Source organism: Ascidia mentula, chromosome 6, assembly GCF_947561715.1.
Source record: "Ascidia mentula chromosome 6, kaAscMent1.1, whole genome shotgun sequence".
Taxonomy (NCBI): Eukaryota; Metazoa; Chordata; class Ascidiacea; order Phlebobranchia; family Ascidiidae; genus Ascidia; species Ascidia mentula.
Window position 1 is genome coordinate 16,199,678 of NC_138571.1, and position 17,304 is coordinate 16,216,981.

General features: G+C 38.9%; 3 protein-coding genes across 3 annotated transcripts; 2 read left to right on the forward strand and 1 right to left on the reverse strand.

Annotated features, from left to right (window-relative positions):
* The first annotated feature begins 3,431 nt into the window (after positions 1-3,431).
* On the forward strand, positions 3,432-8,104 carry LOC145905838 (uncharacterized). The gene is made up of 11 exons (XM_082993143.1): positions 3,432-4,119; positions 4,838-4,902; positions 5,582-5,731; positions 5,817-5,981; positions 6,042-6,186; positions 6,375-6,483; positions 6,681-6,821; positions 6,910-7,071; positions 7,400-7,462; positions 7,694-7,780; positions 7,968-8,104. The coding sequence occupies exons 1-11, from the start codon at positions 3,993-3,995 to the stop codon at positions 8,017-8,019; spliced, it is 1,266 nt and encodes a 421-aa protein (XP_082849269.1). The 5' UTR covers positions 3,432-3,992; the 3' UTR covers positions 8,020-8,104.
* Positions 8,105-8,239: 135 nt separating this feature from the next.
* LOC145905839 (tetratricopeptide repeat protein 36-like) lies at positions 8,240-9,715 on the reverse strand. Its single transcript, XM_082993144.1, has 4 exons — positions 9,524-9,715; positions 9,248-9,448; positions 8,562-8,734; positions 8,240-8,378 (listed from the first exon to the last, which is right to left on the reverse strand). The coding sequence occupies exons 1-4, from the start codon at positions 9,627-9,629 to the stop codon at positions 8,286-8,288; spliced, it is 573 nt and encodes a 190-aa protein (XP_082849270.1). The 5' UTR covers positions 9,630-9,715; the 3' UTR covers positions 8,240-8,285.
* Positions 9,716-10,197: 482 nt separating this feature from the next.
* On the forward strand, positions 10,198-14,591 carry LOC145906048 (integrator complex subunit 10-like). Its single transcript, XM_082993425.1, has 14 exons — positions 10,198-10,341; positions 10,457-10,524; positions 10,609-10,700; positions 10,814-10,953; positions 11,181-11,382; positions 11,473-11,566; positions 11,781-11,947; positions 12,228-12,404; positions 12,591-12,735; positions 12,918-12,990; positions 13,044-13,261; positions 13,334-13,500; positions 13,624-13,699; positions 14,062-14,591. The coding sequence occupies exons 1-14, from the start codon at positions 10,216-10,218 to the stop codon at positions 14,231-14,233; spliced, it is 1,917 nt and encodes a 638-aa protein (XP_082849551.1). The 5' UTR covers positions 10,198-10,215; the 3' UTR covers positions 14,234-14,591.
* The last annotated feature ends 2,713 nt before the right edge of the window (positions 14,592-17,304 follow it).

Below are 17,304 nucleotides of genomic sequence, written 5' to 3' on the forward strand. Positions count from 1 at the left end.
TCCTCACGATTTTCGAGACTGAAACCACCTCCTTCATCATTCCGTGCTCGCAACACGTGTTTTAATTACGATTATTCTGTGCATGAATTTGTATAAAAAAGGTTTTGTAATTCAAGGGTGAAACGCTTCTGGCGTAAATATCAAGGACGAAAAACTTATTCCAACAAATCGACTATGTAACTCGCCTTGGTGTTGGTTTATCGGCGCAATTTTTGCAAACGTACTCTTTTTAACTACATATAATCTTTTTTTGGTCACACCCGGATTCGAACCTTTGTTTTTTTCATGCTAATCTTCTCTATATCGTTCCAATTTTAGTATATGTACCGCTGAAGCATCCTACCAAAATCCGTTTGGGCATACTACGCCAACTAGTGATTACAGTTTAGTCTTTATGTTAAGTACTTGTGCGCAATCATTGTCATGTATGTCACGTCACAAACATACTGATAGGAAAGCGCTGTCTGGATTGAGACAGTCGTAACGTGCCGTATCTATCGGATCGCCGACGCTACACGTTGCACAGCAGTTCAGCAGAAAATGTCTCGCAATGCGCTCCTAGCTTTCCAGCTCCAAGCATGTTCGGAAAAAATCAGTACCCCCAAAAGTTGAACCAAAAAGGGGCCTTATTACAATTCATTGATTCAGTGGACTGATAGGCTGATTTTTTTATGAACACACTGCATTTGGGACCTAACATTCTTTTCTTGATGCCTCATCCTGCTGCATTCTGCTATCAATCAAATGTTCACATTGACAATCAAACCGATACTCGAGTTACGCCATCGGCCATTACCCATGATTAACTTTGGATCAACGTTCAAATGCAAAAAAACTCGTAAAGTTTCGAGCCAGGAACAATTACTTTTATTTATCAATGACTTTATTTATTGTTTTCAGCTGATTTAACTCACCAATGTGACATTTTATATTATCACGTTCCCTCGCGTATTTTTGACAATCAACCGAAACTCTTTATCATAACCTTCCCATGCAGTCGTGTCATGCTGTCAAAAGGCTAACGGTTGTTAACAACCCACTGAATGGAAAATTTCCGAAACTTAATGTCGTACGAAAAGTAAACAACATCATTTTAATTGTCGCAAATTCACGTTATCGGCCTTTTAATAATTAACTTTCAAACGACTTCAAATAAAAAACAACCCGTGATCTCATGTTCCAAGGGCAAATCGCCTTAATCATTTAAACCAAGTTATGAACTTGAATGTCTATTTTCAAAACTTTGCGCACTTGTCTTTGACTTACGTTTGACCTCTTACGCCTAAGACGGCTTTTGAACTGACATCAATTTCTGTAATAAGTGATATGTCATACGAAATTTGCCTGCTAAGTCATGTCGTACAATGTACACGAGTTTGTCTTGGTTAATTAGCCACAACTCATTCTTTGGTACAGCAAAAGAGAAATTATTTATTTTCCATATTTGCCCTAGCTTTTTCGGTTTGTTGGCGCTTTTGTTGAAAACAAGATCTCCCAACTAATTCAGCTAAGGCTGGTTTTATGTAAACATCTCATAGGAAAGTGTTTTCAAACATCCTGTCAGTAATCAGTACTCATTCTTACTTAGCACCGATGATGAACACAGTGGTATTTGAAACGTCTGCTCCATAACTAGCATATCAACTTTTCTGTTCAAACTACTTAAACTGCAAGTTTTTTATACTAAGTAACATATACTTGTACTGAGTATTGAAATCCTTGTATATATATATATGCCTAACAGCTGCCAGCTCGACCTGCCTAATTTGTTGATCGAAACTCCACTTGCGCCACTACTGTTAATGTTTAACTTTTGCAAAAAAAGCGTTGTCCAATGTGTTTCGTGTTTTTTAACATTGGACAAACTTGTTTTGACCAATGTTACGTATTTAAGGTGTACAAATCAAATTCTGTGCGATTGTTAAGGATGAACAAAGCAACCAAATATTATTTTTTTTTTTAAAATTACAAACACTAATTTATGGAGCTGAGGAACGGAAATAGTTAAAGGAAAATGCCAAATTCGTCTACGGAAAGCAGGTAGAGCCAACGGAAATGGCCGAAGGCGTCCAAGGAACGAACATAGGGGTTACAGAAATAGTCAAGGACGCCTAAGACTGCACATAAAGCTCACTGAATAAACTCTCATTTCCTCCATTCAATCACTCAGAATGCCCCACCACATTTTGGGCTGGCTACGCTACTGCTAACTGATGTGACGTTTTGATCTTATCCCGTTCTCTCACTGAATGTCCAAACACCTTGGTGCACACGTTTAGTTAATCTGACTTGCCGCAATTGTTGACAATCAACCGAAACTCAAGTTACGCCATCGCCCATTAACAATGATTAACTTTGAATCAACTTCAAATTAACAGCACCTCGTATACTGTTTCGTGCCAGCTGCACGGTTTGGGAAACGACACAAATGAGATTTGCGCGAACACCTTTCAATAGTGCGCCAACCGCATTCAACACAATTCAATTCAATTCAATTCAATTCATTTTATTTCTCGCAAACGTCATCGAATACGCACAACAACTTGCAGCAATCATTTCGACTGGTGACGTGACGAAGGACCGGTGGAACCATTCTTGGATTGAATTGAATTGAATTGCATTCAACACACACGCCATTACCTCACGGTTCAACTAGATAGCTCAACACCTTTCCTCTTTTTCAGTCCGATTGCAGTTTAATTGAAGTTCTTACATTTAATTAAATCACCGACCTGCACAGACTGATTCCTGGGGTCATTTTTGACATTTTCTGTAGTTCTTACTTTACAAGCCCCCTGCTAAACGCAAGGTGGCAGTAGTGGTTTTTGTTACTTTGGCAACATTGGTCGATCGACAAAGCCTATTGGGATCCTTGCCCAGGATGATCTTTTTTCGAATCTTGATACGGTAAACAACTTGTTTGCCTTCATCGACAGATGCACCAAAGACATTCGTAATTCGGAAAGAAGTGGTGGCGCACACCAACTATTCATGAAGCAAATTAACAAATGTATTAATTTATAAACAAAAGATACATTTGGCCAATCAAAAATTGTTTTAAAGCCGTATTACATTTGCATTGACAAGTATAAGGTATAAGCCCAAAGTCTCACTGAATTGTTCGTTGCTGCCCACATGAAAACTACACCAGACATATTTCCCACTGCGTCGACAGAATCTCGTTTCCATGGTGACGCGACAGTTATTATTGACTTATTTCACGTCACGTGATAGATGTAAATAGAGGGCTTTGCGTGCCTCGGCTATCGGTTAAGCGTCGGGTAAATAGGTGGAAACTACAGGTAATGCCTGTGATTTTAAGTCAGGCCTAAATCCTGTTTGAGGTTCGATTACGCTAAACAGGCGGAAAAGTGGAAAAATGACTTTCAATTGCCATAATGTTTTACAGCGTTACGAATAAAGTATAGTAATATTTATACGGTAGCGGTATCTCAATTTTGATAATACAGAGGTATTTACCTTTGGTTTATTTAAGCGTGGAAAAGGTTTTTAGACACAAGTCTCAAATGGTTGTAGTTACACAACCGAAGGCAGTGGCACAGCCAGATAGCTGTGTAAAAGCGCCAGAGCTTTTAAATAAACAGTGCTATAGCAACAACGCGACTGTGGTTCTCGCACACCAAACAACGAATACAAGCAAAGGCCTCAGAGGCGTTGAACAATATTTATTGAATTCGCAAAGCCGCAGGGATTGCTAAGTTTAATATTAAACGCTTCTATTCAGTTTAAAGGGCCCTTGAAAAGGCAGATTGGACATTTAAAACACACGAGCACTGCCTCGGATCAGACGTTTGAGCGACAGAGCCTTTGCGTAACGCAACACCCCACCGGGCAAATTAGATACAGAATCGCTGTGTAACGATTTATGTCGAGGGATCGTGTTACCAGGTGTTAGGCTTGACAAGGCGTTTAAGCTAATCACATCTGTGTTCGTTGAAAGTTTTACGGAACTGATTTATTGCCTTGGCGATATGGAGGACTCATCGGATAGCGATCAACGCAAAAACTCGGATTCACCCAAAATCAAGAGCCAGCGCTCATCCAGAAGTGCAAGATCGTCGTCATCATCATCATCTTCGAGTTCGTCTTCGTCGTCGGGTAAGTTTGTTGTGTGCAAACCTTATATATAGGTCGTTGTTGCGCATACAATCGAGTCTAGCGGATTATGAGGTATGTAGTGTGAGCAACGTTACGAACAAATTGTGTGAGCAACGTTACGAACAAATTGAACGGAAATCCCAACTGATTACAGTGAAGTTGTTAAATATGATCTAGCTCATGCCTTTTTGCAACTATCAGAGAGTATCTGGAAAAATGGAAGTCTTCTTGCGTTACGTAACAGCGATGTGCCTCTTTGCATACAGTTTAAATTGGAAAATACGTTTAGCACAACATTATTTAGCAAGAACCCAAGCTGCCAATCGTGGGCATCCAAATAAGTCTACTATAACAATTCCAATTAAAATTAGGCCATAAACGGGATGAAACTGCCAACCCCACCCTCCGGTTTTTGATTTCAATCAGATTCGAGAAACTCGTTTCTTGACGTAGTTAATGGTGGGACGACGGGATAGGTGGGGCTGCTACACAACAGAACGCGGCATATAGGCTTGTACTCGGCGCGGAGTAGGAATGTAGCGCAATGCGGCTCAATACACCTCGGTGTTTGGACAGCGGCGCGCGCACAATGACTTCATGTTTTTACAGTCACAGCACAGGCGAGTTTTCGTGAAATCAGACACGCTAAAGGGTACAAAATACGCGCGTTCATCCGACTTTCACGACTTCATCGGATAAAACTCCGAGTTTTTTTAAGGTTCCGAGCCCGACAAGGCAGAACCGAGACAGGAGAAGCCGGATATTCTGAACTTAGATACTTCGGTAAGTCGTTTGCTGATTTTTGGATTCGTACTGGAACTGAGTTTCGAGTGTTTGCAGCTGTGGGCGGGGCCTTGACTTTAGGCTTAGCGGTTTAATAATACAAACAGCTTTCGAAGTTTAATAAAGTGAACTTTGCTTGTTTGTGCCCGGGTTTCGAATCGTCGAGATCCTGTTGTAAAGCTTGAGGTTGGGAAACGTCAATATTGGACCTTAAAACCATCCGGGAGGCAATTTTTGCACGTAACAGCGCGGTAAAGTTCCCTGCGGACAATGGGCGTGTAGTTTGAACAGGGTTTCTGGCGCAAAATTACAGCGGAGTCGACAAAATAAACATAACTTTGTGAAGATAGAGGCGCCTGGTATAAAATTCTTTGGTATGAGTGACGTGCTTGGCAATAACAACGACAAACAAACCCATAACCACTTTGCAGCACATTCTAAAATCCTACCTGAAGTCTAGTTTTGTTTCTTAAAACTTTTTTTGTATATTAGACTAACAGCGTTTGCAATTCGTTTGGTTTGAGTTAACATTGCAACATAAATTTACCGATGTCAAAGGTTCCTTGAAATTAAATCGGAATACAGCCCATATAGTGTAGAGTTTGATAATTATTCTGAAGAGTAATTGATATTAAACATTTAAAATGCAGTTGAGATTTTTATGTATGTGTGCTTGCAGCCAAAGCCTCGTTCCTTGTCATCTTCCAGCAGTTCGGATTCGGATAGTGAGGAAGAAAAGAGTGTCTCGTCCCCGAATGCGTCGTCCGCCGTGCAAGACACTTCACATGATGGTCCAGGCACCTCGAGCCGCGTAGAAACACGCAAAGATGTAAGAGAGCATTGCATTCGATAAGTTCTGTTACGTCACAAACAAGTGCAACTATTTTGTGAATGATTATGGTAACTGTCCACAGACAGCTTCTGAGAGGTCATCAAGTTCTGCAAGTGTTCATTCCGAGAAGAAACTCCCTCTAAAAAAGGCGGAAGTGACAACAGACGACTCGTCGCGCGCGTCCACACCCAAACCCAAAACTCCACCGTCACCTAAGCCAGTTGCACAAACAACAACACAGAAAAAGGTACTTTAGAGTCCATGTCATCCTAAATCGATAATCGCACTGCTTTTATCTGTGCAACAGACCAATAAGTCCCCTCGTTCGTCATCTTCGGACACGTCATCAAGCGAATCCAGCAGCAGCGATTCTGAAACCGAGAAATCCCCCAGGTCTGCTTTAAAGAAGATGGACGACGAAAATAAGTCACAAAAGAAAGTGCAGATCTCAGGTAACATGGCTTGTTATTAAACAGACGACGCCATGGTAGTATGGAATTACAAGACGAGCTAGTTGTACATGTTACAATTTCAACAGATACCACCCCAAATATCTACAACATATCTTGTCCACCTTCCAAAAGAATGGTGTTTTCTGTCATGTAGAGTTATTACTATCAGAATGTTATGTTCTTTATAGACGAGCCTCTTCAAAGACCGAAAGCGGCAAATCCAAGGAGCGCGCGATTTGCGAGGCCTCAAAATGACGACAACCTTGAACCCGTCACCACTGAAATCATCATTGTCCGGTTGGTAGTCTTAAAAATCAGTCCAAATTGTGCATGAAGAAGTTCTTTTCAAATAATCAAAAGCATTTTTAGGGTATACGTATTTGGTTTTCATGATTTCAATATCTTTTGAGCAACTCTATAGAGTTTAAATTGCTTTTGGACAATCCTGACAATTGTTTATTGTTTATCTTCGAACGAAGCAATTGTTTATGCAGAAAGCCACGGTCAGCACCAGTTCGCTCGCAGCGTTACATGGCGGAAAGCTCAGATCTCGTTTATTTACGCAAGGAATGTTTTAACCTCGAAAGAAAATTGAAGAAAACCGCAAAAGTGGCGTTGAACAGGAAGCCCAAAGTGTAAGTGTTGCATCTTTTTATAGCAAAGCTTGTCCTTTAACTTGCTGAAAAACTTATGTGAACGAATGTTGTCCCCATAATTTCCCAGACAACCGTATACTCCATTCACATGGAACAGCCTTGCCCCATATTACAATACGGATACCCTGCGTTATCTTCTCGAAATGCCTGTGTGTGTGCGAAAGGGTTACAACAGTCGAGCCACCGCTTCAGGGTTAGTTGACCCAGAGGTTTCCTGGAAAATGGACCAGTAAGTATAGAAAAAACATGTGTTTTGGGGTGATTCAGTATTCTGTATCAAATGCAGTGTTATTACCACGCAAATTAAAAAAATCTTATATACCAAGTTTAAAAACGGGGGTGTGTCGACTCCACAACCCTGCTGTCCAAAAGGACACTTAGGGTGGTATTCACAATCCCCGAACAAGGATCATAAATCAAATTGATCCGATCCTTGATCTTGAATCGGTTGATCCAGGATCGTAAATCAATCTTGATCGAAGATTGTGAATACCACCCTTAGATTGTGATAAACATAATTTGATTTATATTTAACGTTTTATTGTTGTCTTGAACAGCACTTTGACTCCAGTCACGCCTTCGCGACCGGAACTATTCAGGCACCATTACGGTCGAAGGAGGTATGTTGGCAAAATGTTGAATATAAGTATTTAACTTTTGCAGTGACACAATGCCCACTTACGCTAGTATGGTCTTTTGGGATCTTGCTTTATATCTGTGACACATCAATCTTTATATTTTTTTTTCTATTGCCCCATTATTTTTCTGGCCATTACCCTTATACGAACTAGATACGCAAGCACATTGTATTCCCCAAGAGGTGTTGACAAGGTTGCCAATTTGCTCTACAGGACAAGGTCTGCAATGCCGAGATTGACTGCAGACAGAAGTCCGTTTAACGCTCGCTTTCCCCCTGTGCCCGGTTCGACAAGCAGTAGGTGAGTGTAACTTTACCTCGACTTTGCATTAATTCCAGTTGATATCAAATGATATTTTGTGGAATTTTGAGTTGATTTCATGCTTGTCCAACAATAATGATACCAATGCTGTATTTTGTGCTAAAGCACAGGTACAGATTTCAACTGTTGAATTTTTTTAATGCAACATGGTGTATTTTATCTGCAGAAGGATGAATGGCTCAAGGCCGACAAGTATGAAATCTGCCAAGAAGGGATAGACAAAGACTCCATTATGTTATTTTCTGATGTGTTGCACTTACATATAGCAACTATGCTTTTGCGGAAATGTACATGTACACTTTAGCTTTCATGATTTCAGACACAGTATATATATGGCAAGGTAACATACAAATTAAAAAAGTCATGGTAAAAAGGAAAAGGTACAACACACACAAAGGATTAAAACAAAGCTCTGTAGACAGGACACTGATGAATAAAAAGCATGATATAATAAATTTACATACACAGTGTGGACAAAAGTGCACTATTCTGTTTCTGTTGTACCATCTTTTAGATTCTGCATGACTTGTCCAAGCATTTGGTTGCACAGTGCTGCATAAGGGTTGGACTGAATTAACTGAAACACAAACAGATTACTTTTTAAAATTAGGTAATTAAAATAAGGCTTAGTTAAATATATCCCAGATGAAAATAATTCAATGACAATATTTGTTATTCAGGTCCAGTGAAAATTATGGGTTTAAACAGCTTTGCATAGCATGTATTTTATGTGGAGTAAGAAATATGCAAATATTACTACCTCTTGTTTGGCAAATTTGCTGCCCAGCTTTGCTGCTTGCTTAAAATCCCTCTCTGCAGCAGCCTTTTCACCGTTTAATTTCATTAGGAGACCTCTTTGTGTGAAAGCAAGACTTGCTACCCTTCCTTCACCATGGGTCATTGTAATAGCTGCATTGAGATCCTCTATCGCACCTACAAAAACAAGCATATTTCAAAACAAAAAGAAGTTCAAAACCAAAGCCGACCCATATTCACACCAGCAACCAGTCCAGCATATTTATTATGCTACATAACAATGTTAAGACCACCAAATAGTTTGACAAGTACATTATTATACATCATTGTGTTGGTTTAAATTTTGATTATTCTACAATAGTTGTCTGGTAAATAGACATAATATTAGTTTGGCATGAGTCGACAATGCAAAACATACAGAACCTTGGCTGCGAAGCCTGTGAACCTTATTTACAATAGGATATGTTCAGTAGCAATATTACACAACTATTTACATTTTAGCATTTCATACAACATTGACAGGGTAAAGGTTATTAAGCAGAACACTAAAAACAAGCTTTCGCACTTAATACATCTTTTTGCAGTATGATGCTATTCGTTAATAATAATAAAATATGAACAGAAGAATTAAACTTCTAAACAAGTCGTGAATAGTAAGAGTATCTATGAAAAAACTTGGAAAATGCATACCATCAATATCTCCAGTTATTCGTCGAGCTTGTGCACGGTTATTGTATGCAGATGCTCGTAGTGGTAGAATGGTTATGGCTTGCTCAAAGCACTTTAGTGCCTCTTCTGCATTGCCCGATTCTGCAAAAGTAACACCTTCCTTTTCCAGTCTTTTCACTTCCAAAAGCTTGATCTGGTCAAAGTTGGCATCCAAGGTCAAATCTGTGGACGTTGTGAACGAAACTTATTAAAACTTGAACACAAAATAATTCATATATTTTATTGAAACGCGAGTACCATGTTCTTGACTTTCATTTGACTCGTCGTTTTCAGATAATGGTAGACTGGGATTAATAATCATCTGCAAAACCTGTTTGTCATTCTTGCAAATTACCGACTCCATTGCTTGCCCTTGCAAAACCGAATAAACAAACTTACAAACAAACAAACAAAATTACGAAACACTCCCACAGTGTAGTAACTTTTCAGCCAATCATGTCCTTGGAATGGTAAGTACTTTTTCATATACAAGTCCGGGTCGAATTGACTCATGAAGAAAGTTTTTTTAGACTGCAGGCAATTTACCAATAAGATGTCATATGCTTGCAGTTTGTGTTTATAATAATTTTACCGATCATTTAAAACAAGCATTCTTAAAGTAACTTTGTGTTTTAGAAAATAGTGTCTTATCATGACTGACGCTCAAAACTATTTACGTTTGTGTATCTACCAGTTACCAAGCTTAAACATAAAAATCTTAACCATTATGTCCATTTTTGCTGAACCTGTCATGAATAACTAACAATTAATCTTCTGATTATAAATGATCTTTCATTGAAAAACTATAAAAGTTGAACGTAATAATTTACAAACATGGGAGAATTTTCGTCCAATATTTGTTTGCCGGTTGTGAAATGGATTTTCGGGAAATCCCCATTGTGGCTGCACTGTTGATGCATGCAAGTTTTTTTTTATGTGCTATCGCTAAAATGAATGCGAATCAAGAAGAATGGATTTTAGGTATATCAAAAAGCCAGGTTGATTCCGATGTCTACTCAGCAAGGAGTTGGCTTTTAACAGCAAAAAGTATATTTCCACAGAGTTTCAGACTTCAGGTAGGCTATAACTCCTAACGCTAATCTGAACCAGTCTAACCGGAAAAAAAGTTTTTTCTTTCTAAGATGTCTTTAACTTTGCAATAATTTAATTTACCTTTGCCTGTTTAAACAGATTGAAGAATACCATCTTGAAATCAAGAAAAAGAATGTAGAGGAATGTGCCAAAGTTTTAAACGAAATGTAATATGCACCTATTTTAATGAGCATAAATGAAGTATAGTTGGTTCATGAAAAAATATATATATACTGTTTTTTTTCTCCCAGATATCGTGACTTCTCAAATGAACCACAACTATGGAAAGAAATCGATTTGTTGATCAGTGCGACTGAGAAATCAAACGATGCAGTCAGACAGGGTAATAGTGCACAAGCATACAAATTCTTGCTTCTTAAGTAGCAAAAACACCCTTCAAAGGAATTTGGACACTTCAAATTTCACTTTGATAAAGGGCAAATATGTTGCTTGCAGATATATTTGATCACCTGCCTGCCATTACTCAACAACGCATGATTTTGGGAAGTGCTGACAATGTGGTCAACGTTACCCAGTATTGTCGCCTCATGTTGCTGCTGATGAACAAATTTCCTGAAACTATATCACAGTATGGGGTATGTCTATGTTACTTGACTAACAAAGTTATTGTCAATTTACACTAATATTGCCATAATATGACATTACTAAGGGTAATGCACCACTTCGTTTTACTCAAAACCCTGAGGTAGCATTTTGATTATTTGCAAAAGTGTAAGACCTGAGTAAAAACTATGCAGGTAAATGAAGCCTAATATAGCACTTATTGACACATTGAGAATATAGCTTTAATGTGTTTATACAGGTTTCAATCACTGAAAAACTGGTTGAGGCAGAAAAACGGGATGGGGAGACCAATCCAGTTAACCACTGTCGTACGCTGCTTGTTCGCAAAGTCCTGCCTGTTATATGGTGCCATGGCAACATGGGCATCTCCAACAAACATTATTACAAGTGGTTGCAAAAGGCAACAGAGTTCTATGCCTGTTTCTTTACGTCAAGCACTGGTTCGTAGCTTTTACTTCTATAGCTCGTGTGTATTTTAATGCATTTTATAAAAAGGAAATTATAAGATTTTTCTTTGTACCTATTCGTAGACCCCGACAGCAAGGAAAGTTGGACAGAAATGAACAAACTTCTTTCCCTTATCTGTGTCAGATGTGATTGGAACCAGGACCCAAATGCAAACAGGTGAATTCAGTTTAATTAATTTAAATAAAACATTGTTTTCAGGCAACTTGCTCCTCAATAGTGAGCTGCTTAAACATGCGGTTGAAGTAGACACTACTTATGTCCGAAGTTTGTTGTTGTTATTTTTTTGGAATGCTTGCGAACATTCAGTTACACTTGCACATTTCTGTGACATGTTGTTTTTATGTTAATACCTGTTGGTATTTATTTGCAGTGGTTCTCTCACCGATAGAATGTCCTTCATTCGTGACCTTTTCCGAAGGAGCAGGACTGACGTAGATGGTGCAGTGAACAGGAAGCAAATATTTTACTCAACAATTATTTTCCTATTTGAAGCTGCTTCTGTTTACATGCAACTGCTTGAACCGGCAATATATGAAGGTATGGGTTTGTCAATGTTTTGCCATGCTATACACTGAGTAGAAATTTGGTCTTGAATCAATGACACTCTGTCACTGAGTGAATCAAATGAAAATTAATTACAATTAATAAGATATCAGATATCTTGCAAATTTTATTTCATAATGCTAATACTGGATAAAAATGAAAGAAAAACGATTTAATGATGTATAGCAACATCAGATAAATCACAATTTTTGTTATTCCAGTGTTTCTGAAATATTTATGACCCAGCTTTAATTTCCTGTTGTTGTAATTCCAGACAACAACTCAACAGACAAACCCTACATTCACATATGTAATGTGTGGGAGCAAAATGACTCTCAGGCCCCCTCCCTTTTGCAGGGAATGTCAAAAAGGATAGTTGAAATGAGGGAATCATTTAGTGTGGGTAGGGAGGCTTGGACGATCCTACATTCGAATGATTCCTTTGAAAAAGGCAAGAAATTCATTTTTCTATTAAAGGTGTTATTTTTTAGTTCACAAACTTAGCAACACCAAAGACTAAAAAAATGTATGATGCAATATACTTGAAGGAAAGCTTCATCTAAGTTAATGTCAACAGAATATCTCTCCATTGTCGCCACGATGTTGTCTAATTTTGATCAATTATTATTTTGTACAGACTTCAACCACCTGACTCGAAGGTGGAAGAGTGAAAAATGGTTGTGGTTTCAACTCTTCCTCGTTGATCTTCATTGCGTCGATGGCAACCACAAGATGGCACACTCAAGACTTAATGCAGTAGAAGGAAGGATTTCAGAACTAAGGTTTGTCGTGTGACATAATTTTGAAACAGAAGAAGAGATAAGTGTGGTTCGGGCACAAATAATTGCCCTCTGTGTGATTTAGAATGGTGCTATGGAATGTTATAGCGACTAATTCCTTTATTTATTTTCTATCATTACAATTATCTTATATATTTTTTTCATTCATACATAATTTTCAACAGCCCCCGAAAGGAAATAATCTGTCGCATCTACTGCCACCTTGCGTCGGTCTGCTTTGCCCAGGATCAACATCAGGTATGTCTGCATGTCGGCTGTTTCACGACCTGTAACGCTGTCAAAACTCGCAGCAATCGTGCGAATACATTCTCAAATCTCTTCCCCATCTTTCCTACCTTTATCACCCGAACGTTGAAGAAGTGACGCGAGTGTTTCCCCCCGAAAATACCGCAAAGCGCGAACTGCTGGTGTCAAGTCCATCAACTTCCCCACACAGCCCAAACCTCCAGTCCGTGTTCCTACGCGTGGAAGACCTGCTCCCTTTCTGGGTACACGTCTTTATTACGAGGTGAGTGTAACGTCGCGCTACTATGACGTAATCGTGGCAACAAAAAAAGTTTTTAAATACCCAACCCCATAGCCTGGAAAAAGTAATGCGCTCAGTAGAGGACGACCAGGTGCTGGGTCACGTGATCATCATGTCGCAATACGATTGGCCGAAATGGAAGTCTCACAGCAGCCGCGTGCTTCGGCGTGTCTTGGAAAAAAGGAGCTTCAAGTTCGATTTATTCTTCCAGTACGTGACCAGTAAGTTGACCTCGCATCAAGCAACATAACATACATGCCTAAACATACATGCCTAATTCTTCCGGCGCCAATGTCATTTCGTGATGTACAGTCGATTCATGGCGTCATTCGTTTGTGTTTAAGACGTGGATATTCTTGAGGAGATGGCATTCATCAAAAACCGAGGAAATTGCAAACTGGTGTTGGGAAATCAAACAGAGTAAGTTTCAGTTGATCAAAATGCACCGGAAACTATTTCTTACTTTTGTACCAAGAAATCCATTAAATACATTGGTATCGCTTGAAATTTTTAACCCATTGTCTTGTCGGCACCTGTTTGTAACCAACAACCAAATCTAGCAAATCATTTCTGATATAGATGTGATACAGTGTATTACACAATCAAAATGTATTAGCCCCCATGCAACCCTTGCTACGAACCACTGGCTTAAACATACAAGTTATGATCAGTATGCTTGACAACAAATTCCAAAAGTAGAATATCATCCCTCAAAAACACAATAAATTAGGCTTAATAAAAGCAAATTAAATAGAAATCGTATGTCACTGTTTTCCCGCCAGGCGTGCCCACGTGACTCGTGGAGTTAACCGAGAGGCGGCCGAAGAGTTTTGGACGGAGATGAAACGTAACGTGGAGCGATCCCGCGAATCCGGGGCCGATCTTATCCATCGATATTTGACCGAATGTCAAGATGCAATTTTGTCGGCCGTTAATCTCGTCGAGCCCGCTTGAAAATATTTTGACACCACGTATACTTTGTGTAGCTTACCTAGCTGCTGGCTTAGTAGGAATGAAATGTTGTTGAAAATGTTTCATATTTTCTGTTCACCATTGTTTATGGCCAAAGTAGCAATGGAACACGCTGAAGACGACTGTGTTTGTACAACACATTGTCTATGAAAAGGTGCTGGCCTCTACAACGACAAAAGTTTAATTTTTTAACATGGCACACCCAATAAAACAGGATTATTACAAAAAAACGCCAAACAAAACTGTTTTTCAAGTTCTTGATGATTCCTTCCCAAACTTGTTTAAATTTGTGTTGCGTCCATTTCAATTTGGACTATTTAGGAATCTATGATGCTTTCGGTTGCTGCCTTTGAAATAAAACTCTTGGTAGCATTAAAAATAAAACAGCAATTCTGTCATGCTATACGATGTTGCGTAATCTGTTAATAGGTTTCGAACGCTGAACTAAAGTTTATTGTACGGGTTACGACATTTCGGCCCTTCATTACCCTTCGACTGACGATCGGAGCTTACCTTCATGCTGAAATGTCAAAAAAACTTGCATACCAAGTTGCTCCGCGTTTCACCCTTGTTTTTTGAAACTTATTTGCATGTATGTAAATGACACGAACCACTGCTTGACGATCTACTACAGGTGGCAGGTAGTCTAAAATTTGACGCATTTCCATAGGCGAGGGAATTTGGTCACGTAAAACTGGATTTTGTAAGCAAATCAAGCCCGGAGGACACTCATATGTTCTCTAATGCTCTGGTTTCATATAGTGTTAGCTAAACTTGCTGCAAAGGTAATTTATAAAGTGTCAAGTATTTGAGGTAAACAGCTGTTTTGTATATTTGTAAAGCTTTATTTAAACATGAGAAACTGTTATTTCAGAAACTGAAACATACCGGTGCAGTGTCTTTGCCAAATTCCAATCTAGGCAAACCATCTTTTTTAGCAAAACAGCAGCATGATAGCTGAACATGGCGACCTCGATGAAGGCGCTTTCGCACAGAATAAATCTGCAGATTTAATGGTTGCCGAAAGTTCTGCAATCGCCATCGTGGTCGTTTTCACAATAGTGATTGTTCACGGCATTGTACTCAACTTTGTTGCTTTGATGACGATACTGTGCTCAAAGAATCTAATGTAAGTTGTAAATCAAACATTGTGGCATTTTTTCAACAAGAACTGTTCAATGCATAGTTAAGATTATCAAACCTTTTTGGGGGAATTAATTCCCCTCTTTTTGGAAAATAAGAGTATTATCGTTACGTGTCAACTCAATCAAATTAAGCTACTGATTCGAAAATTAGAATTTAATCAGTTTACAGTTCAATTGTTTACATTTTTACCTTAATACAGTTTTACATTTAAACAGGTCTATATTCGACATGATCGTTTTCAACATATGCGGCGCAGGAATTCTCGGTGCCCTTTTCAGTCCTTTGCACCTTTACCGCCGTCTTTGGGGATTGTACAACTTTGCTTTGCCTACATTTATGTGCAAAATCGCCCACGGAACGGAACTAACTATACCTTTTGTCGAATCGATCAACGTTTGCAGCTTTACAGTTTTAAGATTTGTGTCTTTGGCAATGCCCGATGTTTACGTAAATATCCGTGCAGTTCACGCAAAGGTAAAATTTTGCCATACGACAATCATCGATACAAAATGATTAAGTTTGAAGAACATCTGTTTATTTTCATAATTGTATCTGCAGCAATCAGTTTAATATGTATTTACATATATTGAACCAAACTCGCTTTGCAGGTGTTTATTGGAGTTAGTTGGTTGGTTGCCTTGTTATTTTCCCTTCCAGGGTATACTTTTTTTGGCGTTGACGAAAAACAGGTGCCGGGCCAATTGCACAGCAATTGGAGTTGCTCAATCAAGGCAGAAAGGTAAAAAAAAATGTTGGAGTTTTGCATCTCAAGACGTCATAGACTTTCCCATAAGTAAACGAAAAAAGCAAGCGTTTAAACATACATAAATGAAATTTCCGTTTCTCCAACGAACTTGTGTTTTTCGCAGAGTGCACCAGTCATTCCCGTATGCTCAATTTGTACATCATTTATTTTTCTACATTCCTGTTTCCGTGACGTTAGTGGTTTCAATGGCGACCGGGTATATTATCTATTCACAAAGACGCAGACGTGCACTACTTGGTACGTACAGAATACCTTTTACGTATATGCATTTTCACATTGTTTGAGAAGACCTTGTGAAACTGCTGGCCCATAAATACCGTTCTTATTTGTAAAGCCATCACAAGTCCGCATATAGCTACATGACTTTAGAAAACTAGTTCATGCAAAGTGACAAACTCTCACTGACACCAATTTCGCAATATAGGTTTGCGACCTCGCAGTAGCACCGCACATGCAAAGCAAAATCAGAAAGAAAACTACATCCTTATTCAACTTGGACTCGTTTGTGTGGTATTTGCTTTCAGCTACATTCCAATCTCAAGTAAGTTTTCCGTGGGTTAGGGTATTTTTCGTTGGTGTTTTTTTGAAAATATGTTACGACATATGGCCATTAAATCACACGCACCCGCAGCAGTGGAGCTGCCTTTGCACGACATGCAGTAAAACTATCTTAACCGCGAATACAGCGTTGGTGTTTCGCAATAGTACGAAACTTTGGAATCATACAATTATTATAAAACTCCTGTTGCTGCCAGTATATTGCAATTAAAAATATACTGCCTTTCTGGCATCAAACTAAAAAAATCGTCTGCCATTCAGCCAGACTTCATCAATAACTGTTTGTAATCTTAAAGTGATTATTATTCAATCTCTATTTTAAATTACAGTTTACCACATGTACAAGCTGGATGCATATGACCCAACAGTTCACACGGCATTGTTTGATTGGTGGTACAACATGGCTGTTTACATTTGCATGCGTGTTTGCGAGTCTTTATTTCCAGTGATGTTTTTCTTCACGTCGGAGTAAGTTTTTCCTTTGGGTTTCAATTGAACTGCTTGTAAAACTGTATCAGGCCCGCGAACATCGTTACGTCCTTTGAGACTACGAAACTTCTATCGTTAAGGCTCGTTTCCACCG